This window comes from Rhinichthys klamathensis, unplaced genomic scaffold (assembly GCF_029890125.1).
Source record: "Rhinichthys klamathensis goyatoka isolate OS25496 unplaced genomic scaffold, OSU_Roscu_1.1 h1tg000191l_1, whole genome shotgun sequence".
NCBI classification, from domain to species: domain Eukaryota; kingdom Metazoa; phylum Chordata; class Actinopteri; order Cypriniformes; family Leuciscidae; genus Rhinichthys; species Rhinichthys klamathensis.
The window spans coordinates 1,938,454-1,951,332 of NW_026606717.1; the positions used below are offsets into that span (position 1 = coordinate 1,938,454).

The 12,879-nt window shown below is 38.0% G+C and overlaps 3 protein-coding genes across 5 annotated transcripts in view; all 3 read right to left on the reverse strand.

Moving 5' to 3' along the window:
* On the reverse strand, nucleotides 1-983 carry nhp2 (NHP2 ribonucleoprotein homolog (yeast)). Its single transcript, XM_056262053.1, has 4 exons — nucleotides 725-983; nucleotides 472-541; nucleotides 265-370; nucleotides 1-174 (listed from the first exon to the last, which is right to left on the reverse strand). The coding sequence occupies exons 1-4, from the start codon at nucleotides 873-875 to the stop codon at nucleotides 49-51; spliced, it is 453 nt and encodes a 150-aa protein (XP_056118028.1). The 5' UTR covers nucleotides 876-983; the 3' UTR covers nucleotides 1-48.
* A 784-nt stretch (nucleotides 984-1,767) lies between these two features.
* Nucleotides 1,768-7,481, reverse strand: grpel2 (GrpE-like 2, mitochondrial). The gene is made up of 4 exons (XM_056262052.1): nucleotides 7,333-7,481; nucleotides 3,821-3,980; nucleotides 2,487-2,568; nucleotides 1,768-2,402 (listed from the first exon to the last, which is right to left on the reverse strand). The coding sequence occupies exons 1-4, from the start codon at nucleotides 7,407-7,409 to the stop codon at nucleotides 2,068-2,070; spliced, it is 654 nt and encodes a 217-aa protein (XP_056118027.1). The 5' UTR covers nucleotides 7,410-7,481; the 3' UTR covers nucleotides 1,768-2,067.
* A 699-nt stretch (nucleotides 7,482-8,180) lies between these two features.
* Nucleotides 8,181-12,879, reverse strand: part of afap1l1b (actin filament associated protein 1-like 1b) — a 31,892-nt gene continuing 27,193 nt past the window's right edge. For 2 of the 3 annotated variants that reach the window (XM_056262057.1, XM_056262059.1), the window contains exons 15-19: nucleotides 11,475-11,577; nucleotides 11,162-11,329; nucleotides 9,077-9,252; nucleotides 8,860-8,988; nucleotides 8,181-8,727 (exon numbers count right to left, since the gene is read on the reverse strand). In XM_056262057.1, coding sequence (XP_056118032.1) covers nucleotides 8,701-8,727; nucleotides 8,860-8,988; nucleotides 9,077-9,252; nucleotides 11,162-11,329; nucleotides 11,475-11,577 — 603 coding nt within the window. In that variant the 3' untranslated portion in view covers nucleotides 8,181-8,700. The remainder of the gene's footprint in view (nucleotides 8,728-8,859; nucleotides 8,989-9,076; nucleotides 9,253-11,161; nucleotides 11,330-11,474; nucleotides 11,578-12,879) is intronic. The other variant, XM_056262058.1, reaches the window with a different exon arrangement.

The window sequence follows — 12,879 nt, forward strand, 5'->3', positions numbered from 1 at the left end:
TTCCTTTTTTATTTTCCTTTTTAATAGAATGATTGAATATACATGTCCTTAGATTGGTTTAGGCAGAGATGCGACTTCCTCCAGACACTCATCATAGGCTTCTTTATATTCATCATGCGGTTTGACCATGATAACACAAGTGGGTCGTTTGGATCCAGCTGACGAGCCCAAATCCTGCAGAAAGAGGGATACACACAAATGAGTATTGTAACTCTATACATTAAATTTGATTTGGAGGCAAACATAATACACTCCTGAACTTACAACTTTCGATGGGACATAAGCATAAGCCAGGTTTCGGTCTTCACACATGATTGGCAAGTGGCAATACACCTCGATGGGAAGAGTGTCTCCAGCAAATATCACAATACTAAAAGATGACAGAAAAAAAAGTGTTAAAATAACAAACATGTGGACAGCTGAACAAGTGACCATTATACTAAAACATGAGGAAAATGAACCCCATCTTACCCAGTCTCCCCTTTGTTGATAAACTTCTGTACCTCTTTCACTCCTCGTCGAATCTGTTTGACTTTAGCAGCTGTGAAAAACAATGAATAATATGTATTTAATGAATAACTGACTGGAACCACGTGCCAGTCAGTTATTCATTCAGTATATAACTTACAACTATATACAGACATGTTTAGTACAATTTTATTCAGATTTAAAGGAATTATAGTTAACGATTATATCGCGTGGGGAAAATTTAACAAAATTGTACCTTTCTTGACGCATTTGTAGAGCTTTTTGCTTAGTTTACGCGATGCAAGCGGGTTTGCGATGGGGTTTATATTAGCTATTAATTCTTGGTATGATTTTTCTGTTCCCCCGGTCTCTTCCTCGCCGGTTTTCTCCTTCTTTATCTTTGTCATTTTTCGAAATATGGGAAAGATATTACTAAGAGATCAATTTTGTGTAGCAGGACAGAACACACGTGCAGTGACTCTAAGCGTATTTCCGGTGTTTTTCACCACACTAGTCTTTCGGCGGCATATACTGTGAGTTCCGTTTGGAAACACTGACACCTAGTGCACAGAATGAACAAAAGATGAGATTTTATTCAGTCAAGGACACCTCTGCCTCGCACACATACACTCAAAACTAATCGTTTTCAACATTTACAAAGAATACATATGTAAAAACCTTATTTTAAACGAAAATGTAAATAGCTTACAGTTGTTCTCAGTTACCAAAAGAAGTAAACTAGCAGGGCAAAATATTACAAACAAAATAAATACATATAAATATTTTTGTTTACGTTATCTCCCAAACAACATTGTTCAATTTCACTTTGGACGCATATCTCATGTGCATTTCTCCTCTCCAAAAGAGAAAACTTCTAGCATTTCTTTTTGGGTAATGATGGCCTATAGCACATACTTGGCAAATTCAACAGCCAATAACTTTCCGGGAAGATTACAATAATGTTCTATATGTTAACATTAGTTAACATGACCTTACAAACAATTTTACTGCATTTATTAATAATAAATCATCATTAAAATTATAAATTATGAACTGATATGATGTAGAATGAATAGTATATTTTTAACTGAACATTAACCAAGATCAATAAATGCTGTAAACATGACTGTTCATTGTTAATACATGATAGCTACGTCATTAACTACTGTTAAGCATATAGAACCTTACAAAGTGTTAGTAACTTTCTAATAAAAGTCATAACTGCTTTTCCCTTCAAGCTCCGAAACTATTAATCACTTACAGAAACCACCATGACAAGGGTGTAAAGTGCATTTTTCAGAGTCAATTTAACACCATGATTCTTATTATACTGTCTTTAACACACACAAAACAATAACGAATCTTTCCAGACATGAAATTGGCATTGGACATTCTGTAAATCTGGGTTCAACATAAAACAAACAAAAACAAAACTAAAACACAAATAACACGGCCTAATTTATCTGTGTAGGGTTACAAGTTAGAAAAACATTTACAAATATATATAAATAACCATTACTTCAAAGAGTAAGTCAAATGTGTAGTTGTCTAGAGATGTAAGAAGAAAATAAGGCAAGAGAGGAGTGAACCAAGGGCCTGTCACTGCTCCTGTGTCTTCACAGCAATACACACATGGGCATGGCGAATGGTGCGTCCATGTAGCATATAACCATCTTGCTTGACCACAGCTATGGAGCCGGGCTCCACTCCCTCTGCTGGAGTATGACAGACTATTTCATGCTGATAAGGGTCATAGGTGGCTCCCACAGGGCTCATCTTCTCCAGTCCATGTTTGGTGAAGACGTCCTGCAGCCGCCCTTGTATGTGTGCCAGGTATTGTGTCAGCTGCTGCACTCCATCTCTCTCCTCAACTTCTGCGCTCTTCTCTATCAGGTCTGCAACCTCCACAATGTCACGGCAGAAACTCTGAATCCCTGCAGGAGGAGCATAACGTTCAATGCAACAAAGCAATGTCAACACCTATGAGCAATATGTGTAGCTAAATTAAAGTAGGTTACCAAATTGTTTGGCGTCCTCAACAAATTTCTGTGTTCTTCTTCTAACATTGTCTGAGTCAGCTAGGGCTCGTTTGTATCTCTCCTTTGAAAAGTACAAAGAGTTTGATTAACAATTACCAAAAGCAAAAGTGGAAAAACAGCTAAACTGCAGATACAACGTTGATTAAATTATTACGAATTTTATGGCTTTAATTTTTGAGACGTTTATTGTTTTACCAGTTTTCATCAAGTAGAGTATGTGTTAATTTATATGATAACAAAGTCTATAATAGAGATGCACCGATTGATCGGCTGGTGACCGGAATCGGCCGTTTTTCCCGTGACGGCCGTTTCACACCCCAAACGTGAGCGCCGCGTATTTTTCCGGCGTGCATGTAAATCAATGAGTGCATTCCCACCGGGAGCAGGAGCAGCGGTGAAGCGCGGGTTTCGGCGCAGAGTCTATTTTTGCTGCACTGCTCACGCTCAATTAAAGTGAAAGCACACTTTTGATGGACAAAATAAATATGATTTCACACAAAAAGTCCCCAAAATGCACAGAATTTGCATATCTGGTGTGTTTTAACAAGAACTGGAGTAGGCTATGTCAGAAAAGAAAATGAATTTTCTTTTTGAAACGAACACATTTTTTAAGTTGGATATTGGATGCGAAAAGAAGGAAATAGTTCTTCCATAACACTGCACTTTAGATGTGTGTGAATTTCCCACACCAGGAGTAATTTATATAGTCCTATTTTATAGCGATTACTGTTCAAAAAATGTTCTATGTAAAATGTTCTACTAAATATTTTTGTGTGCTGTAAAGTGGTTAGAAAAAATGAAATCGGAATCGGCTAAAATCGGTATCGGCAGGTCAAACTCTGAAAAATCGGAAATCGGCCTAGAAAATTGTAATCGGTGCATCTCTAGTCTATAATAAATCAGGAAACTGATTTAAGGTAAAATAAACCATGAGTAAGAGTTGACATAATATTGTCTTATAGGTGAAAGTGAAATAATTCTGATGAAATGTAAAAAATATTTTTTTTTGAATGACAACAATCATTGCGATTATAGTTGAGCAAAATAATCATGATTATCAATTGAACCATTCATTGACTAAAACTAGACTAAAATGCCCAGAAGGTTATAGGCCTGGTTTCACAGACAGGGTTTAGATTAAGCCAGGATTAGGCCTTAGTTTATTTAGGACATTTAAGTAGCTTTTATAAATGTGCCTTAAGACTTTTTTGTTTTTACTGGTGTGCATCTTGACCAACCTAGTCAATACAACAGCTGATAAATATCCCTATACAAACAGTACTTGACTGAATAAAAAAACAATGTGAATCTACCGTGAGGTCATGAACCTGCTCTTCCAGTTTTCTAGCTCTCATCTCCAACGTCCTGACATGTGTCACAGAGTGCCTGTGGTCGTCATCTCCATCGTCACCATGACAGTCGTCACCAGCACTGCGCTGTTCCGCTGCAGTGCTGAAGAGGCCTACAACGGACCTGGAGGAAAGAAAATTGCTAAGCATTATCACTGCATCAAAATGAAAATTGTATTTTATATTAGGAGGCTTCTAAAACCTGTAAATCAATCAAAATACCTCTTTTACACCACAGTTAAAGGACTATGGTATTCAGCATTATACTGAACACAATACTGCAATGCTTATGTAACATGTTTCTTTGTTTCTTCTTCTGCATAGAGATCTGATTGGCAAACTAATATTACACGAAACAACAAATTCATTTTTTATTTGACCCCAAAATGTGTTACATTGTCAAAACTTTAACCCGAAACACAGTGTTCTCTATGGTAGGATACAATGGAGATAAATACCCCTCAGGGTAAAAGGCCACTTGGATAATTGTTTTGCCTAAAACACTACACAGCACTGGTAATGCCACAAATAGTTTGGCATAAGTGGAGAGGAATGGATTTGTCGTGATGGATGTAAACATGTCACAATGGAGATGTATTTGTAAATTAAAATTATAGCTGATGTATACAGTAATGTAACAGAATAACAGAGCTCCACACAAGACATGCGGGGTAGTAGTCACGAATTATGGATTCACTCCCATGACTTAATTCATAGCCACATGACATGATGATTTAATAACCAATCAATTCCCACGTTTTAGTTCAAATATATATACTGTTTATTTCAATCGTCAGTTGTATCAATCGCTTATTTCAATTGTTTATTTGTTTATTTGACAGAAAACTGTGTTAATAAATATTAAATAAATAAAAAGCATAGTTTAAAAAATAAAACTTTGGGACAAGGGGAAAAATCAATTTTGGTTAAATTTGATCCAAAAGATCAGATGTGGCTGAAGTTTCTTGAGACAAAAGAGGGTTAGGCTTAAAAAAAAAATTTGTTTGGTTCCGGTTTCCGACCGACCCTGTCAATTTATGTGCGACCCAAATTTATTTTATGAGCTTGGGGAAGAAATAATAAAAATTAAATAAATACACAAATAAAAAACTTTGAGGCGAACTATAATTTACGTTTTTGTACAGCACGCGATGCAAGATGCCATCTGTTGTCCTCCAGCAAAACAAAGGAGGCAGCTACATGGTCGTTCACACATCGTTCGTCAAACTGAACTATAATACATATAGGCTACAAGTTTTTTTTTTTTTTTTTTTTGTCATTAAGGACACTTTTATTCATATACGCACACATACAAATGCATGCATTCATAGGCACGCACACACCACATGATGAGTTACAGAGTAACCTCCATCCGCCTCCCAAGTTTCATTAAAAATCATCCCAAATCCCAATACCCTCTTCTGCTGTCTACCACTTCTTTCGCCATGTATTTGTTCGTTTCTTTTATTACTTTATGCAATCCAAAACACTCTAACCTGCCGCGCTTCGTATCTCCAGAGCCCGTCTAACTTGTCCGCTTGTCCGCGACAAATGGATTTTTGAAGGACAAGTAAAAGAGAATTTTACTTGCCCGAACGGACAAGTAGCCTGATTAGAACATCAATAACAAACAAACAAATAACTAGGGAATCACTAAACCGAGAGAATGATTTTATTACATTTATTGTAAGTTGCGATCGATTGTGGATAATAAATGCATTAGCCTGCTGACGGTGAGGTGCGCTGTTGACGCTCGCGCAGCCTCTCGAGGAGAAATCTACACACATGAGCGCAGCACACATACACACACTCAGTTAACAACATACTGCCTATAAACAAATCTAAATGTGGAGTTTCTATATTTTAACATATGTGTTAAGCAGCCTCAATTATTTTTCCTGAATACCATATCACAATTGAAAATGTGACATTGATTTCCTACAACAGTTCAATAAACAGTTACAATTAAGTCACTTACATTTTAGATGCAATATTGGCTGTTTTTGTTCTGTTTCTGCAGCGAAAATAGTTCCAAACAAAAATCACAGCAGAACCACGGCGCATCTCACAGGAACACTCAACCTGTTTTCATTACTGAATGATTCAGCATTTTGACCGAATCGGTTGAGTCAAAGATTCAATGACCCATTCATTAACATCTGTCTCATTCTTGAATGAATCAACCGTTTAAACGAATCGTTTGAATTAATGAATCAATGACTCACTCATTAATACGGCCGCCTGCCGCCACCTATTGGCAGTTTAGTGTTATGTTTATAAGTAGCCTAGTATACTTCTTTCCGATGTTTCTTATTTGTACATTTAAATCAATTTCATAACATTATTTTATGCAATTGTAATTTTTCAGTGTAAATTATTTAATTTGATCAGCCCTACTTAGGGTAACAGTATGCTTCATCTTTCATTTTAAATTCCTAAATTTGATCAAGCAATTCAATTATTTAGAATAAGACGACACTATAGGGCATTTAATAAGATTGGGGGAGGGGATGCCCTTCAAAGGTGCAGATATTACAATATGCCAATTTAAATATCAAAGCTGATTGAACACTGATGAGAACATTGCTTCAGAATAAATAAATTAAAAAAAAATAAAAAAAATCCGGACAAGCAACTTTTTTACTCTGACAAGTGAATGACAGATTTACTTGTTCGGAGGGCAAGCACATGAAAAGGCTTAAGGTCGAGCCCTGAATAATTTCCTACCTATCCCTTGCTGCTGCCACTAAAAAAAAAAAAAAAAAAAAAAAAAAAAAAAATCCCTACCGACCCATGACCTCAACTGCCAACAAACCGGAACCAAACTTTTTTTTTTTTTATGCCTTATGTCGGCATGTGCCGCGAACAAAGAGAATCAAACGGAAAGCAATAAAGAACAATCATCATTTCGAGTAATTACACGCTCACTCCGTTTAACATGAATAGTAAATGAGCCGTATGATTGATGACTACACTAAGTTACATGAAAACACTAAACAAACCCTGAAATATTGAAAACCCATTAAGAGTCTTTGCCGGTGTAACTTACTTACTAATTTTGACACTATTGCAATACAGTTTGAAATAGCATTTGTTACATTTAATTTCCCGTTAGAAGGACAAAACGTTTTAAAGAAAGCCACATGTGATATTGAAGGTGCCAGATGTGATTGATGGGGTATTCTTGCTATGCTAAACAACTTGAAAACGAAATTTAAACTACAGAACTAGAAATGGTCGACGTGTTCGTCGTTTCTGAACAAATTTAATCTCGTCTGGGTTGTAAGTTATATTTATCGGTACATTGAGGTTTGCGTCTCGCTAAACCGTTAACTCAATCGTTAGCCAGTTAGCAGCGACGCTTCCCCACAACACTTAACGTTAAACGGTTAAATTGACGATAATATGAGCAAACCCCTCTTTTTCTCGCATTATTTGCACATTTATCTGAATATTACTCTATATATCATGTTTACCTGGTGACCGCACTTGGTGTCAACCTGCACAAATCGATAGGATATCTTCTCGTTGCGGTCAGAAAGCGCACGGCCATTTCCTCAGTAGCGTATGTGGGTGGTCGGGACGTGCGCGCGTGACCTGCTCGACGAGACACTGTTCAGAATCAGCGAGTCGATTCACTAAAACAACTCTGAATCTCGCTCTACTGGTTCTGCAAAAAAGTGAAATCCTACGTCTACGGTAATGTATCTTCTATTGTAAATCAATTAAATCAGACAGGTGTTGTTGTTTTTCTTCAGTACTGTATTTGACTGATTGAATTATACACTACACTCTGCTTCAGCTGGGTTGTAATTCCTTTGTGCCCCAGGCAAGGACCACCCACCCAGACTTACAGCCAACTCGGAGACAAATTGGGGTCCAGTGACCCTCAGGGGGGCGCAAGTGAGTGCTAGGAGGTCCGAAGAAAAGTCTAAAGAGTCTAAAATGTGTAAAAATGTCACACCAGGATGATCACATTTGGGGGTCCGTGGCATCTAAAAGATTGAAAACCTGTGCCCTAATATAAAAGGTCAATTTTATTTGTACCATGGTATTAAAAAGCATTTATGATATTAACACTCCACATTAACCACATTGAGAAATAGATGTAGAATGTATTTTTGAGGAAAACTTAATCCATGGACCCCCAGTTGACAACCCTGGATCTGCTTGATAAATGATTGATGAATTAATGCTGGTAACCCAAAGGCCTTTTTCTCCATTTCAGAAGCAAAGCCTATTTTAGTTGATGTTATTTGAGTGTAATCCACAATTCAAATGTAAAAAGACATTTTCTTCTATAAACAGAACTCCAACAAGGCCATTTCTGAAAACACATTTATTACAGTTACCAAGATATTGCAGAGGGTGAAAAAAAAACAATGATTATTTATGTACAAAGTAGAAATAAATAAATCTGGTAAATTAAGTGCCCTAGTATTAAAAAAAGGGAAAATCCTTTGAACTTCACATAACATATAAAAGAGGGAGATATTAACACTGTATCCCAGGACTGCACAAATAAATCAGCAGGAAGACCACATCAGTATCCTGTGGCATTATACAGTAAGAAGTGAAATGAAACAATTTCACAGAATTCAGGCACCTATTTTAACTTTTATATTAATCAAATATATGCTTATAAAACACTTTGTTTCCTGGACATTCCCTTATCCTTGCCATCTTCATGCAATTTTTATTTAACATTCATTTGTATTTACATACAGACTTCCATCATATGGTCAACTGTCCTGTGCATAAGTGTAGTGGACAGCCAGGATGATCATAGATGAAATCTTGCCTTTCACAGATCCACAGATCCTCTCTTGATGACAGCACTATAATTACATTACTTTCTTTGACTCCCATTCCTAAATATAAAATAAAATTTAGAAGAACAGAATTAAACAGATATTAATATTTACACATTTATCCATCTCAAGCATCAGTTTTGAATGCTTAATTTAATCTATATACTGTTAGACATTGGTTCAATCATATACCTTGGCTTTCTGCATGACATTTCCTTTGTTGGACGCATAGATGGACGGGGGACGTTTCTTCATTTCAGATGCACAGTTGACCGGCACAGTGGCATCATTGTAAATATGTTCCTTTTTTTTAACTGGAACCTACAGGTATTAAGATACAAAATGATGTTCACTGTAAATTCAGGTTACTTTGAGGGAAAAGCATATTTAGAGTCAAGAATGCAGGTACTTTAATGGTGGGTTTGCTTTCCACGGGTGCCCCCAGAATTCCTCCAGTCAGAGACTTCTTCAGTTTCTCTTTCACCTCCGTGAGTCGCAATTCCAGGTCCACTCGCTCAGCTTCCTTCTGACGGCAGCTTTCCTCCAGCTGGGCCAGATGCTGCTCCATGGCTTTCTGCTGTTTATCTGTTGCACATATGATATGAGCAAAACATATTACATTAAAGTGCCCCTATTATGCTTTTCGGATATTACCCTCCATGTAGTGTGTTACAGTATATAGCTGTTTGTGAATGTAAAAGGTCTGCAAAGTTTCAAAGATCAAAGAGCACGACAAATGGAGTTAATGTCTCCCAAAAGGACTGATTCTGAACTGCCTGAAACGAGTCGTCAGTAATTCCAGCCTTACTTTCCGCACAAACCTACGTAGGTCTGTAACAAATTTGTGTAATGCCAGCCGATGGTCTTCACTGGCTTCCGCGAATGTCTACTTTGACCCGCTCTCAAACACTGTAGTTCTAGCTGAGGCCTAAAAGAGTCTGGTTCATGTTGTCGAAATGCACTTCCTTTGCATGCACTTCCAAAGGATAAGGACTAGGGCTCGAATTGATACAGTAAAACCTACAGCTCCGTTACTGTTCGTATCACTGTATATACAAGCACTGAGGAAGCCTCCAGAGCTGAAATTCAGATGTGGTAATGGGCGTTTTGTTTCTGACACATGGGCTGCATCCAAAATCACAAACTCTCTTGAGTAGGTACTTATTTTGAATAAGTTTAGCCGCGTTTCCACCGCAATTACCAGGAACTATTTGTCCCAGGAACTTTTTTTGCCCCAGAACGGTTGCTCACTGCGTTTACACCGTGGACTAAAGTACCGGGAAGAAGTCTGGTGAGGTTGAACTGCGTCCGACTGCTCCTCCCAGTCTGCGCGTACTTGTTTTGAGTTTTAAGTCTTGAGGAGATTCAAGCTGTGCTGTTTTTGTGTGCGATCTATTGGTTTACTAACGAGATAATTAACAAAACGGCAGAAAAGAGACGAACACTAATACCAAAGCGTATTCATTTCAGAAAGCTCGTAATGCTAGATAGACAACGTTTGTTATCAGCTATAGCGGACATGACCGTGAGATGGATGGGACGAACGCGCGCCATCCGGCAGAGAGAACAAGGTAAAAGAACCAATCAGCATGTTCAGCGCACAAGTCCCACCCCGAAAGTTCCTGAACTCTGAAAAAGTACTACCTCGCCAGCAGGGACTTTCTGGGGGGGGGTTTACCCGGAACTTCATTTAGACCCTGGTTCCTCCGGTGTAAACACACGGAGTACCACCCCAAAGTTCCTAGTTCCTGGGGAAAGTTCCTGCGGTGGAAACGCGGCTTAATTACTTTGCGACCGTTAAAAAGTAAGTTCTTTATAGTATGAATGTGTGTAGTATGACTGTAATCTGCAAGTACTACATTCGCCATGTTGTCGTTATCATGTGACCTACCAGCATCAGCTGCACAAATCCTCTCCTGTGGCCTCATGGGATAGTAAAGTGTCAATCGTATGCAAACTTCATAAACTCGCCAGAAGAAGTAGGTCATCCACTTTTTGCCTATACTCTTTTATGAGTACTGTGAATTCGGACATACTTCTTTTTGTTAAATACTGTTTTTCGCCAACTATATAATAGGGAAGTATGCGATTTCGGATGCAGCCGTGCTGTAAGCGGTAGACCAATCACAACAGACTGGGCCATCTGACCAATCAGAGCAGAGTAGCACTCGGAAAGGTGGGCTTTAGAGAGACCGAATCCTTTATCGAACTGTTTCAGACACTGAGAAAAAAGGTAATGCTGCAATGTATACTGTGAGAAAATTAAAGTGTTTTTTGACCTTGGATGCATGTACAATTTTTGTAGGAGACCTCCAAAACAAAAATAGGAGTCTTTAAAATTGCATAATAGGGGCACATTAAATGAACAGCTCATGTAACTTGAAGATATTGACAACAGGTGGCGCCAAATACTGCAAAAATGGTTACAAGCCCCTACATGTTATGGATTAACACTCGGACAAGTCAATTCTCTTTCATTCTTTGAGTCGGTCACCTGTTGTGTTTTTCAGCCCTTCCTTCACCACCCTCTTTTCTGAGCGCAGTGACAGCAGGCTCTTCCTGATTTCTTCTTTTTCTTTCTCTAGCTGTTCTTTCTCATTGAGATACCGTCGTGCATCTTCTTCCGCCCTCGTCTTTCCATATTTACCGTAGTGATTCACAGCTACAACACAAAAACAAGACAAAATTGGTCATAATGGCCGTTCAAGATAATTTAATCAGTAAAATGATGAGGCAATGATTGCGTTTGTATTGACGATACTCAAAGGTCAACCAGAGAAGCGATTTTCCAATGAAAACAAACTTACAGGAACCGTGTCGCTTCACTGTGATCTGTGTGTCACCCGTGGCTGTATCCATACTGGACATAGAGGAATAACGCTTCAGTTTAGACTGATTCTCATCGACCTGCTGATGGAAAAGGGGGGGGGGGGGGGGGGGGGGGGGGGGCGGGATATATATATATATAAAGGAATAATTACAGTTTGTGTGAAAACAACCTTTAAGTACTTTATTTAAACAATCAAACTTCTTGGCTTCCAGTGTGATAGTATTTATTTAGGCATTACACAATGTGCTTATTTAAGGATTTTCTAAAGAAGTTCCTTTTTACAAAGGAACATGCTTACAATGACAGAAGATTTGTAGCTGACTAGACATAACAAAGACAGTTGCACAACATTACCACCCAACAAAGGAAGAAGTGGTTATTGCTGCCTAGTCCATAAAAATGAACTAAAACTCTGAGTGAACTGTGGTTATTCTAGCTGAACTGCAGAAACAACACCCATATGGGCCGAAACATGCTTTTCGATAGTTATATATAACCTCCCACACAGCAAATACTATGAGTTTTCATTATTCTCTTTGATCATGAACACAAGAACGTACACTACCATTCAAAAGTTTCATTCAAATGTTTGTGAATGAAGTCTTTTCTCACCAAGGCTACATTTACTTGATCAAAAACACAGTAAAAACAATGGATATTGTGAAATATTATTACAATTTAAAAATATAGCTGCAAGCAGCAATTATCGGGGCCAAGCGCAAGAAGACGGTAAGACATGCCAACATGGCTGGGAGACCAACTGCAGCAAGGAGCAATTAAACACATTTTAAGATGGTTTAAGGCAGAATAGCTGAATATAAAGAATAGCATTTATGAAATTTATGTGATGTGGTCAGAGTGAGGTGACAATGACACATACAAAGTTTGGTGTCAATATGTCAAGGCATTGCAGAGATAAAGCCTGAATAGTCATTTTGGCATCATGCCTCAACTTTGCTGCTGCGGTAAACAAAAATGGTTTCGTCTATCGACACGAAATCCATAACTTTTAGTCGCCACGGTCTGTAGATGATACGATTTGATTTTGGTGAAAATCGGACAAACGGTCTAGGAGAAGTACGAAACTACTACGAAAAAAAGTAGGTTTTAAAAGAAAATAAAGATGGCGGACAGGAAGTTTGGCTGACTATGGCCAAATTGGTATCTATGTTCTCGGCATAACCCAAGGAATCTAAGACCGGTGTCATTATAATAGGCAAATTTATTCAAAAGTTATTAGGATTTTGTAAAAATTTGTTATAACTTTTTTACCAAAAGGTGGCGCTTCCCCGAAACTTTTTTTGTACCTTCAAGGCATGGTGCCGATGACTCATACCGAGTTTCGTAACAATACGCTAATGCGTTCATAAAGTATAGCATTT

Bases quoted from the DNA above. Each gene is read 5' to 3' on its own strand.
- nhp2 (XM_056262053.1), bottom strand. From the start codon at position 875: ATGACAAAGATAAAGAAGGAGAAAACCGGCGAGGAAGAGACCGGGGGA. The intron at 542-724 runs GTACAATTTTGT...TGTTTTTCACAG, and splicing joins CTACAAATGCGTCAAGAAAG to CTGCTAAAGTCAAACAGATT. The intron at 371-471 runs GTAAGATGGGGT...GTCATCTTTTAG, and splicing joins ATCAACAAAGGGGAGACTGG to TATTGTGATATTTGCTGGAG.
- grpel2 (XM_056262052.1), bottom strand. From the start codon at position 7,409: ATGGCCGTGCGCTTTCTGACCGCAACGAGAAGATATCCTATCGATTTG. The intron at 2,569-3,820 runs GTAGATTCACAT...TACTTTTCAAAG, and splicing joins AGCAGGTTCATGACCTCACG to GAGAGATACAAACGAGCCCT. The intron at 2,403-2,486 runs GTAACCTACTTT...CTCCTCCTGCAG, and splicing joins TGAGGACGCCAAACAATTTG to GGATTCAGAGTTTCTGCCGT.